Source organism: Balaenoptera borealis (genome assembly GCF_965194805.1).
Source record: "Balaenoptera borealis genome assembly, chromosome: 15".
Lineage (NCBI taxonomy): Eukaryota > Metazoa > Chordata > Mammalia > Artiodactyla > Balaenopteridae > Balaenoptera > Balaenoptera borealis.
The window spans coordinates 68,394,938-68,407,278 of NC_138871.1; the positions used below are offsets into that span (position 1 = coordinate 68,394,938).

At 44.1% G+C, this 12,341-nt stretch overlaps 1 protein-coding gene across 1 annotated transcript in view; it reads left to right on the forward strand.

The window, feature by feature from the left end:
- LOC309612084 (ALK tyrosine kinase receptor-like) overlaps positions 1–12,341 on the forward strand; it is a gene marked incomplete at its 5' end in the record, with an annotated part of 407,879 nt that overhangs the window by 194,847 nt on the left and 200,691 nt on the right. Inside the window, one exon of the mRNA XM_082357365.1 lies at positions 11,448–11,573. Within this exon, the coding sequence (XP_082213491.1) occupies positions 11,448–11,573 (126 nt within the window). The remainder of the gene's footprint in view (positions 1–11,447; positions 11,574–12,341) is intronic.

The window sequence follows — 12,341 nt, forward strand, 5'->3', positions numbered from 1 at the left end:
TCAAATGAATTAATCTTAGCTCCATCCCTTTTGGCTCCAAAGCCTTGGGCAAGTTACTTAATCTCTCTGAGCCTTAGGTCTCATTAGAAATGGGGATAATAATCCCCCATTGAGAAAATTGTGAGATTGACATGGGACGATGGTTATAAAATACCCAGTATGGGGCCTGTATGCATAATTGGTACACATGAAGTATTGGCTTTTCCCTTACTTTCTTTTTCATCCCAGAGTATTGCACAGAGCAGTAGTTTAAAGGTTTAAGGAACAAAATATATGTCACTCTATTTCTTTCCCCTCCTTCTTTCTTTATTACCTTCTTCCATGGTTAGGCGAGGCACAGAATGAAGGGTCAGAAGATCAGTTTCTCGAGTTTTCACTAACGAGATGACTTTGGGTAAAGCACTGGCCCTTCCTGTGTTTCAGCTTCCTCGTATATATGATGGGAAGACATACATAAACGGTCTTTACAATCCTTCCCAACTCTTTCACCCTGGGTCTCCACATAGGAGTCAAGGGTAACATTGACCACTGCTGTTCACAGTGCAAGATGAATGGAAGCAAGAGGGAAATGCAGCACCAGAACAGGGAGAAGCAAATTAGGTTATTGGCTTATCTGTTTTAATTTAAGCTGAATTTATTTTAGTAATACAGGTGAAGAATGTTTTAAAATGTATCATCATGACAATGCCCTTTGGTAACAGCACAAGGATTTCTAGTGTATCTTTCTTCAAAAGAGCCTGAGGGCTTTGTATATACTGTCTCATTAATTCTCAGAGCATCCCTAAAGTTGGATGGGAAAGCACGATGAGTTCAGTTTTAAAGGTAGAGAAACAATGCTTCAAAAATGTTAAGTAGCTAACCCAAGGTCTCACAGTAACATCTCTGTTCCCAGGAACCCAGGTCTCTATCTAACACAGCAGCCTGTTGACCATTCTGCTTCCGGTTTCTAGAAATGTGTCCAGCCATGGGTGAGAGGTCTTTGTTCTGAGCAAAGTAGTATTTAAAGTGTGGTTTCCTGGAGGATAGACTCTTTTTTTTCTGGAATGAGAGGTGTGACAAGTAGATAAAGAAGGATTGAAAGGGCTGGAAGTTACTAGAAAGTATTCTGCCCCTCTCCATCTCCCCATCCCGAACGTCATTTCCCTGGACCAGCCAAGGCCCCATTTCAAGGCCAAGCATCAGACCTGGTGGTTGTCATGGAAACAGTGCTGGCTGAGCTTGAGGCCCTGGAGAGCCAGCTGCCCTGACTGAAGGTGTGTGTTTCTAGGTCACCTTCTTGGTTGACCTGAAAGGATTCTGTCGTCCTCAGTTAGGAGAATGCTTCAGGCATCTGCAATCTGATCGGTGTTTCTTCTGTATTTAACACACTGTCACTGTTCTCCAGGGCAATCAACATCATCTCCAAGAGGTCTGTGTTGAAGAGTGGCATTTCTGGTTGGTCCATATATCAGGGTCTTCAGTCGAATGTCTTATCATGATTCTCACTATGTGACCTTGGGTAGGGCAGTTGTGCTTTCTGAGTTTCAATCTTCTCATCTGTAAAAGGGGTTAACTAGTCAGACTATTGTAAGCATTATGAGAGTGAAAGGCTCTGAAAGGCATCAGTAAGTCAAACCACAGTGACTGTGTAAGTAGTTAGGATCCACTCCTCTACGCTGGAGGTCACGTCTTCTAGTGTAAGTGGGCCATGCCCTCCCCAGGGGTCACCCTTGTAACTGTCACTTCCTAACTAGAAATATCAGGTCAAGAGAAGACTAATTGTTTGTGGATAGTTTGTAGTTTCTTGTCCAACTCAGCCAGAGACTACTGGGCCTGCTGGTGGGCAGTTGTCCCCACAGGCACTCCCTCACTTGGAAAGGGAAGGGTCCTTCACTGAGGGACTGGTTCCCTAGGCTGCCTGGGCTTTGTGTCGCTTGTGGTACATTAGTTATTTCGTGCCTGGTAAAGCTCTCTGAGATCACAAAATGAAAGGCCTGGTGGCAGTTCAAAGTCTTCCTTTTGATTATTATTCTAGTCAGTGTATTTTGGGGGGAGAAGATAGGCTCGAGATCACAGTGGAGTAAATTTCATAAAGAGAGTATGAACAAGCCACAGAAACGGACCCAGAACACAGGGTCACGTTGCCCTGCTGATGGAAGCACCCCAGCCTGGGAGGAGTGCTTGTGTGTGTGTGTGTGTGTGTGTGTGTGTGTGTGTGTGTGTGTGTGAAGCATCAGGCTACCTGGAGACTGATACCTTCTTTGTTGCGCTCTTGGCTTAGTACAAGTGCCACTTAGTCTTCCTCTACTACCGAAAGCCAGTGAGTCCACCCGGCCTAGGTAGGTAGGACCAGTGACCAAGCACACCTGGAGCAGGGATTCCAGGGCAAGAGGAGACATTGCAGGCTCACAGGCCAGTCAGGAGCTCTTTCTTGGGACACTGAGGTCATCTCTAGATAGGTCAAAATGTAGTGACTTGGGACACAAACTCTAAAGGGGCAGCATTGAATGTCATATTACCTTCATTGTCTGGCTTTGACCTTGAATTATGAGTCATTGATGGCCTACACAGACATGGTATCAGGGGTTACCTGGGGTCTATGTCCCTGATCTGGCCCTGACCCTGACCTTGGGAAGCATGTACTACATGAGACAGAACAACAGCCTCCATGAAAAGTTTTTGCTAATTTCTTCTAAATCTATGAGCTTGAGACTTGTGAATGAAATTAATAAACTATTATACTTCATTGTCATAAACAACCAAGGTAGTTTGAACAGCCTGTTTGATAAATGGTCTAATGGCACCTTCCTAGGTGGCAATAAGCTGTAATGGTTAAGGAGGAGGAAGGCCCAGTCAAGTTTTGCTCTGGGCCACTCCAGATCCCAGCTCAACTGCTTTGATGGGGCTGCAGCTCAGGAAAGATGGGGAACCTTGGAGAAGGAAGGATTCGGTTTTGGCCTTTAAGAAAGGGTAGAATTTAGGAAAGCAGCAGGTCAAGAAGGATGTTCTAGGCAGAGATCAGCTTGGGCAAAAGATTGGAGACTTACGTGTAACGGAGACCATAGAATGTGAAAGGATTCTGAGTGGGAAATAAGGACGAAAAAGCAGGTAGTGGCCAAAGTGTGATGGCTTCAAATTTACACATTTTAGCCATTTCTGCAGCAGCCTCTTTGTGATTCCCTTTCTCGTTTGGGTCTAATATACCCTGCAGGTAACCAATCCCCAAGAGCTAGAACCATGTTGACAATTTCCTTTGTGTTGCATCAATATTCCTTAATGCCATGCCTTGGGAAGGAATGCCTGCTTTTATTGACTGACAGATGGGGTTCACCGCTGAATGAACTCAGTAGTTATACACAGGTCCTTTTGGGATCGGGGAGAGGCAAGGAACATGTGTTGAAACTGTGCCTTTCAATGGTACAAGAGAACATTATGAGAAATAATAATTTTTGCTTCAGGACTTGAGCTACCAAGAAAGAGCACAAACCTTCCTGGCAGGGGGGAGTGGGGTTTAGTGAAAGGTGAGGTGGAGTGGGGGCCTTTTAGTTCCCATTCAAATTCCGCCCTGACACTAATAGCTCCTCTCTGAATGAGCCAGCTGGAAGGAAATGTGAAAGCAAACTCCGCGAGAATTGACTATGTGAACTGGAGAAGAGCTTAGTGAACCGCTAGTTCAGCCCCCTCAATTTCCAGGCCTGGAGAACGTGTGGGGAGGTCTGTGTGTTTAGGACAAAGGACACATCTGCTAATTCTCCCTCGACTGTCTGAAAATCACATCTCTGTTTTTCAGACTAAATGAACTGCCTGTCACAACTCCAACATCACCGCTGACTAGTAGTCATGTAAATTCACTGAGAAGGTTTCTTTGGCTGCACAGGTGTGGGCTCAGCCCCGTGAATACTGAAACTGTTTCCCTGGGCTGCCAATCCCAGGCAGGAGGCCTCTCCTGTGCACCGGGCCTTGCTGTGCCCGCTCACTGCTGTTTGACATCTGGATGGCTATTTATTTGGTCACATTAAGCTTTGCTTCGTGTGACACAAAATCATTGTAAAAGAATGCATTATTAAGTGTATTTTCAAGTAAGGGGGAAAAACTAGCAGGCTGTCACTGATTGTTTTATTGTTGAGAGGAAAATAAATAAGTAAAATGTGTGCAAGGCAAGACAGGAGCAGTTCCAAGGAGCGTTTAGAAGAGAAGCATTTTTACATTTTGTTGATGGAGGTTTGTAAAACATGCTTGCTAGTGAACCCAGGGCATTCATGTAAATAACCATCACACACGCATAGCTCTTTATTATTTATGCCGATGCAACTATGATATATTCACTATATTATGTACATTGACTTCGAAAAAAACAGACACACAGTGAGACATATAAAAATAAACACTGAAAATAGAGACATTGCCAATTGGCTGAAATTGGGGTAGCAGAGATTGTGGACAGTTGGCAGAGTTAATAATTAACTAGTGAATAATAGAGAAGCAGCTCTTCTGGAGCACTTCTGATTTTTGGACATTTTATCCTAGATCCTCAGATAGGGAAGGAACCAAGACTCCCATTCATTTAGGATCCTGAAACAGAAATAGAAGCATAAAATTTCAAGAGTGGCATGACTGATATTTGAAGAGTACATCAAGTGTGCATTATTTCATCTGGCCCATACAAAACCCTGAGAATTGTTAAAGCATCCATTATTCTTGTTTTTATCATCATTTTCAGGACATTGAGGTTTCACAGAGTATGTGATTAGCCTGAGTTAAACAGCTAATAAGTACCAGAGCTAATAATTTTCTCAAAGGCTCTGGTTTCATTATTTGACAAATATTTATTGAGTGCCTACTATGTGCCAGGCATGGGGACATAGCAGTGACTAATGCAGGAGAGACACAATAAACAGATGAATATAAATATAAGCAATAATAAATGCAGGTCAAGGTGATAGAGAGTGGTTAATGGGGTGTGCTATTTTCCTATAGGATGATCAGGAAGCTGTCTCTGAGGAGGTGACATTTGGGCAGAGACCTGGATGGAGAGAGGGAATGACCCTGTGCCTCTAGGGGAGAGGAGCTTTTTAGGCTGAGAGACCCACCAGTGCAAAGGCCCTGAGATGGGAGTGTGCTTGGCGAGTTTAAGAATAGCAAGGAGGGGCTTCCCTGGTGGCACAGCGGTTGAGAATCTGCCTGCCAATGCAGGGGACACGGGTTCGAGCCCTGGTCTGGGAAGATCCCACATGCCACGGAGCAGCTGGGCCCGTGAGCCACAATTACTGAGCCTGCGCGTCTGGAGCCTGTGCTCCGCAGCAGGAGAGGCCGCGATGGTGAGAGGCCCGCGCACCGCGATGAAGAGTGGTCCCCACTTGCCGCAACTAGAGAAAGACCTTGCACAGAAACGAAGACTCAACACAGTCATAAATAAATAAATAAATAAATAAATAAAAGAACGTGAATTTCTTTGAAAAAAAAAAAAGAATAGCAAGGAGGCCTGTGGGGCTGGAGCTCCATGATCAAGGGAAAAATGTTTGGAAATGAAGTCAGAGAGAGAACCAGGGGCCAGATCATGTGGGGCCTTAAAGGGCTAGGCTATGGCAAGAAATGTGAATGCTATTTCAGGGCTGGAGTATCAGTCTGACTGCTGCGTGGAGAGCACACTGAAGGTGAGCAATAGTAGAAGCAGGGAACCAGCTGGGAGCCTATAGCAGTTGTCAGGGTAAGAGGTGATGTGGGGAGAGAAGAGAGGGACAAAATGCACGTAGAGTCAACAAGATTGGTTGATGAACTGATGTGCGGTGTGGGAAAAAGAAGTCAAGGATTCCTCCTTGGTTTTGGCCCAAGTAACCAGGAGAGTTTTGTCATCGCTATCTGAAATAGGGAACACCTGGGGTTTCAGTGGAGGGACATCAAGTTTTTATTTTTGCATGTGTTAAGTTTGTGATACTTACCCAGGAATAAGATGGAGATTTCAAACTGGCAGTTGGACATACATTCTGCTGTTCAGGGAAGAGGTTGGGCCTGGAGATATAAATTTAGTAGTATTAATATATAGATGATATTTAAAGCTTTGAAACTGGATGAGATCATTTTTGGGAGTGAGTTTAGATGGAGAAATGTCCCAAGTTACCCAACTTTTAACAACTGTCAAATAATAAAACAGAGATTCCCTCCCCCATCAAGTTTTTTAAAAAGAAAAAAAAAGCTGAGCTTATTTACATGTCAGGCAAGAAATTCACTGAGTAGTTCTCTAAGGAATAAAAGTCAGAGTTTTTAAAGCCTTAGGAAGAGGGTTACATGGTGGTCATACTAATTCAGAATTGAAAATCAGCACTTTGCACAGGAGAGAATGAATTCATAAGTCTGAACATGCTTGGTTAAAACAAGTCCCTTGTTCATTGGTTAAGAGACTTTAGTGAAGTTCAGGAAGGGTCTGGTGTCCTGGGGTCACTTGAAATTCATGGTCATTGATCACTGTCAGCTGGTTAAAACCACTGCTATGAAATACAATATTCAGCCGTGAAATCTCCTGGGAAGTTACTGCTGGGAAGTGGAGAATGCTCCTTTTGTACAGCTTGGAAAATGAGGAGGATCTAGCAAAGAAGAGTAGAGAGGACCTGCCACCGAACTAGGAGGCAAGAACTATGGCAACCAAGGACCATGTGGTCACAGAGATATTAAGAATCCAAGAAGCAGGGAGGATCAGCGAGGTCCAATGCTGCTGAGAGGTCTAGTAAGAGAAGGACCAAGACTCATTCATTGTGTATGCAACTTGGGGTCTTTGGTGACCTTGACCTGGAGTAGTGGAGACAATCCTGATTTAATTGAGTTTAAAAGAAAATGAGAGGGGATGGGCTTCCCTGGTGGCACAGTGGATAAGAATCTGCCTGCCAATGCCGGGGACACAGGTTCGATCCCTGGTCTGTGAAGATCCCACATGCCACAGAGCAAATAATCCCGTGCGCCACAACTACTGAGCCTGCACTCTAGAGCCTGTGAGCCACAACTACTGAGCCTGTGTGCCACACTACTGAAGCCCACACGACTAGACCCCGTGCTCCGCAACAAGAGCAGCCACCGCAATGAGAAGCACGTGCACCGCAACAAAGAGTAACCCCCGCTCACTGCAACTAGAGAAAGCCCACGTGCAGCAACAAAGGCCCAATGCAGCCAAAAATAAATAAATAAAATAAAAATTAAAAAAAAATTAAAAGAAAAGAGAAAATGAGAGGGGAAAACTAGAGACAGAAGCATAGGCAAATCTTTTTAAGGTATTTAGCTGTGAAGGAGAGCAAGTAATTGGATGATGGCTGAAGAAGAGTGTGAAGGTCAAGGAAGTTTTTTCTTTTCTTTTTTTAAGATGGTGTATGTTTGCTGCAGATGAGATTGACTTGGAAGAGGGCGGAAATTGTTGATGCAGGAGAAAGGGCAGACTATTGCAACAGCTGATTTCTTGGGAAGTGATGAGATTAGCACCGAAGTGGAGAGGCTGCCACTGCTTAGGAGTGTAGACAGCATATCTGCTGCAACAGGACAGAAGGTAGCATATATAGGTACTGATACCTGTAAGTTGGTAGATTTGGTTCTCTTTTTTCAATGAAACAAGAAACAAGTTCACTAGCTGAGAAAGTAGAGGAATGGGGGTGGAGGATTGGAAGCTTGAAGGGTAAGAGAAACTTGGAAGGAGTGGGTCTAGAGAGAGGGAGGGTGAATTGAGCCCATTAGCGAATTCAGAAGGATTCCTGGGCAGTCCTGAGGGTCCTCTTGAGGTTTGTTGTCATGATTTTAAAGTGAGACTTGTCAGCCTCTGGTGTACTCCTCCTCCCCTTTTGCTCCCCTCCTCTCCTACCACCACATTCAGCTGCTCAGGACAATTGTGAAGGACAAAAGAAGGAAGTGAGTTGCGGTTGTTTGCAAGGGAATTATTACAGTGGAATTGTGATAGTGATGAACACTGGAATCTAAGCTGAGGATGCAAGGGGGGTGGTGCACAGTGGAAAAAGCTGTGTCAAGAGGTTGGGGGTTTCATTCTGCCTAGACACCCTGTGGTGCCTGGAAAAGGGCTCAGGATATCATCTCCATCTCCCTTACCCCAAAGGAAAAACATAAAACAATCTTATCTGTAACCAATCAGTAATGCCCTCAGTCCAGAGTACATTTCTTTACTTTTCTCTCAGGTGGTCTTGGCCATCACTTGGGCACCTGGAAGCTCTTGCTCCTACTTTCCCCTCTCCTTTCCTTTCTGCCTCTGTCCCCCAGATTCCAAGATACACTCTACTTGAGCCAGCGGGTCTTAATTCACACCTTCACCCCATAAGTCTGTGCTGGTGAGACCCATTTTACTCTGATCCTCACGTTCTCAGAGGGAAGCACCAAAGAGCCAAGTTTTTTCTTGCTTAAATGGATTGCTTTTTATGGCATAGCTTTCCTCTATGCTGGAAACCCCCATTCCCACCAGGGCTGAGGATGGGGGGTAGGTAGTGGAGATGGAGTGTGAAGGGAGCAGAGAGCCTCTTCCCTGCACTTAAATGCAGTACTTTCTTCTTTCTATTCTAAATGTATGCATATTCTATTAACTTTAATTAGAACGCATTTCTGTGTCAGTGCTTCTGATTTGGGCAAACAACCTCATTCATGTAGACTGTGTCTTTCTCGGTCCTCACCTTCTCAGGTGAGGAGGCTCATCCTCTTGGCTGACCCCTCCATTAGCTCTCCCAGCCTGATCCAGCAAACCACTATCCACTTCCCTCTGAGGACCATGTGAACCCAACCTACTAGCAGAAATTCTGGGAGTTCCTGTACGGGCGGGACGAAAATGCTTGCTTTCTCTTCAGTATTTAACTTTGAAGGTGCCCAACTATTTATTGGCATTTTTGGATATAAAATGGTTTAAGCTTATGTCTTTAGGAATGACCCACAGTGATGCCCATGGCTCCTTGCTGGGCCATGACTCAGCCCTCAGAGCCCTTCCTTTTGAATGATTTCAGATATTTTTTTCCCCTGAATATATAACCTGGCCCTTATCCATATTAAAAGTCATCTGCCACTCTGTGCCCACTCACAGATTCATAAGTGCTTCCTGAAGTCTAGCCCCATCCACTTGGTGCTTCAATCCAGGAAGAAGTTAATATCATTCCCAAACTGTATGGCTAAGAAAAATGACATCATTCTGAAACAGGGAAATATTGCCTAGACTTGGTCTTCCTGTTGCTTCAGAATTACTTAAAATTTGAACTATGTTGATGACGCAGACATGGAGATGCCAATTTTTAATCACATGGGGGTTATTGCAAGGAGTTGGTTGTCAGAGCCTTCTCACACCCCTCACACTGTTGCCCCATTCTGGAGCATACTCTGATCTCTGACCTTAGCCATTGACCCATGGGGATGCTGAAGGGCCCTGTAGAGAACTGAGAAGCACCATGCAGTAGTTTGTGGGGGTCCATGAAGGGTGGTAGAAGGAGCATGGGCTATAGCATCAGGCCAGTCTGGTCTGTTGACTCTGGTCTCCTGCCTGCTGGCCATGTGGCCACAGTTAGGGCATCCAAGCTCTCTCAGCCTCAGTTTCCCTGGGCTCAAAATAAGGCCCAATAATAGTATTGATACTTATTCACAAGGTTGTTTTAAGAAGTGAATGTAATCACACACTTAAAGCACTTAGCACAATGGCTGATCCATGTGTGCTCAATTAATATTATTAATTCTTTAAAAGTCTAATAAACTCAAGCCTGCTCCTAAGTAGACGTGTGTGGTCTTGGACCTCACTTCTCTCAGCCCCATTGCCCATCTATAAAACAGAGTTGATGTGAGGGTGAAATGAGATGGCTGCTCTCTGAAACTTACTAACATAATTTCTGACCCCTTTCAGTGCATTCCTCTAAGCCATTTTGGAGAAATGCTGCAAACGATGTATCTGGGTACTAACCAATTCAATTCTTATCTCTTTAGATCAGATGTGGGAGAAAAGTCAAAAACTCTTTTCTAGGTACTCAGAAGCCAGCACTTCCAACTCAAATCTTTGGAAGGCAGAAAGAAGAGTGTTTCTTTTAGGAAGGAGAACATAGAATGCCCATTCTGTTCTAGTGGCAGGAACAAGTGGGCTTTACCCAAAGGCAGCACCTGTAAATAAAACAGTGGAGCGGTCTGGAAACAAAAGTCTGCTGTGGCCACTCAGGGCAGTTATTTCCTTAAAGTGTGCGAAGAGGGATTGATACTAAAAGAGGGTTGAAGGAGGGTTGCGTGCTGGAGGTGACGTGGAAGAATCTACAAAGCAAATAGGCTAAAAAAATGCTACTGCTACTGTTGCTTCCTTTTATTCTTTCTCTTCTTCCTCCTCTTCCTCTTTGTGAAATCAGTCTAGGTGGTTTAACAATTACTGTTTGAGTAGCAAACCAGCCCACCCATGGTATAGCATGGCCTCCTGAGGCCAGGCAAAACTGGCTTCAGTTTCAGATTCTATCATTTGCCCCTCTGAGCCTCAGTTGTTGCATATGTGAAACAGGGATGGTAATGCTTATCTCAGAGGGTCACTGCGAAATTATGTGAGTTAAGAGCCCAGCATGGTGCCTCGCCCATGGAAGCTGCAGAAGAAATTCTAGTTCCCTTCCTTGCCTCCTCCCCACACTCAGTCTTGCTATGTGTCTATCTCCTAAACAGAACTGATTCTCAAACTGATTCTATTTTTTTAACAGAAAAAGCTTTGCCTGCCTTAAAACGTTAGCAAATAGTGATTGAGTTGGGGATTTCTGGGAAGAACTGCATAAGAGCATGCAGCCCGTGTTCATTTGATTTGTAGATATATTATAATTACTTTTCACCCCACAAAACCCACTTGAGGTACTGTTAAGCAAAGGAACAATGCTGCTTTTGCTCCTTTTCTCTCAACCCTTCTTTCTCTCATGCAAATCAGAAACATTAATCCTTTGTGGCTCCCTGGGCTCTTAGTTATGGGAAAACTCATCACCTAGCTTTTTTTTTTTTTTTTCCTGAAAATAACACAATTGTCAAAACTCATAACTTCTGAGTGCAGTTTCAACACTCTCATTGATAAGGCAATAACCCAAGCAAACAACATTAGATGAAGTTACAAGTCGGAACATAAAGTAGAGTGGAGGCATTATTTAAATGAGATGAATTAAAGTTCTCTGTAAAGTTGCACAAATTCTTATAAGCAGAATAGACTTTGGATAGAGCTATTAGACCAAGCCATTAAGTAGCCTGGCTTCTAGTTCGTCTCCCAGAGATGTTTGGCATGGCCTAGGTCACAAGATTCAGACTTCTTCGATCTGGCTACCCTTGGTAGAAAATGTGCAGTGAGGTACTGAGGTCAATTCAACCTACTCGTGACTCAGTCTTTTTTCCCCTCATTTTCCAACTGATGTCATGAAAGCCTTTTATGAATTTTCTTTTATAAGCAATATGAGTGACAGCTAAAAGACACATCCCAAGGGCAAAGATCAGTGTTCTCTTTGTCTTTTTAGGTTCCCGTCAGAGCTCCTTGGAGTCACCAACAAACCTGCCTTCTCTTCCTCCTGATTCTTTTGCCTGGAATCTGACCTGGATAATGAAAAATTCCTTCCCTTTCCTGTCTCATCGTAGCCGATATGGTAAGTATATTTTGATAGTTATTTGTGATGTACTGTCACCATCTCATAATTAAAGAAGCTGTGAATTTCAGCTTGTGATGTATGGCTTGTCGGGGAGGAAGTCTTTCTCTACCCTTAGTCTCCATTGACACCCAACTTAAGACCATTCCCCCCAGGACTGGCTTCTCCAGACTGACAGCTGCCTTATGTATCCTGGAGGAAGCCAAGGGCTTTGTCGCTGCCATATCTCATCCCCCGAGCCTTTATGTGTGTGGTATTCCTGACATCCCCTTACCAGTCATTAGATGTAATGCTTATTTGAATTTTGACTGTAGCTTTCTAGATACAGGGTTCTAACCCATGAGTGTTTCTAATAGTGATCTCTTGAAGAGAGGATTGTTATTATGAGGGTCTTCTGGGGCCCCTCAAGTGATTTCCTTACGTTTAGGTACCTCCTTAAAAGTACCCAGACGTGTTCCTAGGTATTATTTCAGTTCATTTGATTCTGCAACAACCTCAGAGGTAAGGAGGCCAAGTCCCATTCCATTTTTACAGATGCAGAAATTGAGCATAATAAGATCATACAAAGTGGATTTTCTAACTACAAAAGCAGAATTCTTCCCTTCACTTTTTCTCCTAGGGAGCTACCTACGCAGACTGCTAGGGTGAGGCCATATTTACATGGTGTAGCATTCCTCATCCTCCATGTTCATCCTAATAGCTCACAGGAGCTGGGCCTCTGCAGAGGAAAGGGCAGGTTTGGAGGAGAGCTGATGTATTTCAACTTGG